Source organism: Apteryx rowi, unplaced genomic scaffold (assembly GCF_003343035.1).
Source record: "Apteryx rowi isolate R43461 unplaced genomic scaffold, aptRow1 scaffold_1343, whole genome shotgun sequence".
NCBI classification, from domain to species: Eukaryota; Metazoa; Chordata; class Aves; order Apterygiformes; family Apterygidae; genus Apteryx; species Apteryx rowi.
Window position 1 is genome coordinate 59,170 of NW_020447579.1, and position 811 is coordinate 59,980.

General features: G+C 68.3%; 1 protein-coding gene across 1 annotated transcript in view; it reads right to left on the bottom strand.

Moving 5' to 3' along the window:
- Window positions 1–811, bottom strand: part of LOC112961584 (elongation factor Tu, mitochondrial-like) — a gene marked incomplete at its 5' end in the record, with an annotated part of 3,039 nt that extends 2,228 nt beyond the window's left edge. The window contains 2 exons of the mRNA XM_026056908.1: window positions 133–297; window positions 761–811. Of these exons, the coding sequence (XP_025912693.1) occupies window positions 133–297; window positions 761–811 (216 nt within the window). The remainder of the gene's footprint in view (window positions 1–132; window positions 298–760) is intronic.

The following is an 811-nucleotide window of genomic DNA, read 5'->3' on the forward strand; positions in this document are numbered from 1 at the left end:
GGAGCCCATGCTGGGGGCGGGGCCAGGCTCACCTACAGGGTGCAGGGGGTGGAGGCCATGCTGGGGGCGGGGCCAGGCTCACCTCCAGGGCACAGAGGGCGGAGCCCATGCTGGGGGCAGGGCCAGGCTCACCTCCAGGGCGCAGAGGGCGGAGCCCACGATGACAGGCGTCCTCTCCCCGTCGTAGCCGAACTCGGTGAGCAGCTCCCGGACCTCGAGCTCCACCAGATSCAGCATCTCCTGGTCCGGCACCGCATCCGCCTTGTTCACGTACACCACCATGTGCTGCACCCCCACCTGGGGGGCGGCCGCCAGGGGTCAGCCCCACAGTGCCCTGCCTCAGCGCCGGCCCCACGGCACCCCCCCACGTGGGGCACGGCATTGGGGTTCACCCTGCGGGGATGCAGAGCCCCCAAGGGCCCCCCGCCTGCCCCACGCGTCTCTAGTCTGCCCCATACACAACCTAGATCCCCACAGCCTGCTCCCCCCAACTCTCTGGACCTGCCCCACACACACTGCAAATCCCCAGATCTGCCCCACGCATCCCCACAGCCTGCTCCCCCCAGATCCCCATACCTGCTCCGCATGCCTCTAGTCTGCCCCACACACACCCCAGTCAACCCCATACACCTCCTAAATCCCTAGACCTGTCCCACATGCCCACACATACCTAGACCTGCCCCACACACCCCCCACAGATCTCTCTACCTACCCCCAGACCTGCCCCACGGAGCCTCCCCCCCCACTACCAGCCCCACACCTGCTTGGCCAGCAGCAAGTGCTCCCGGGTCTGCGGCATTTGCCCGTCGGT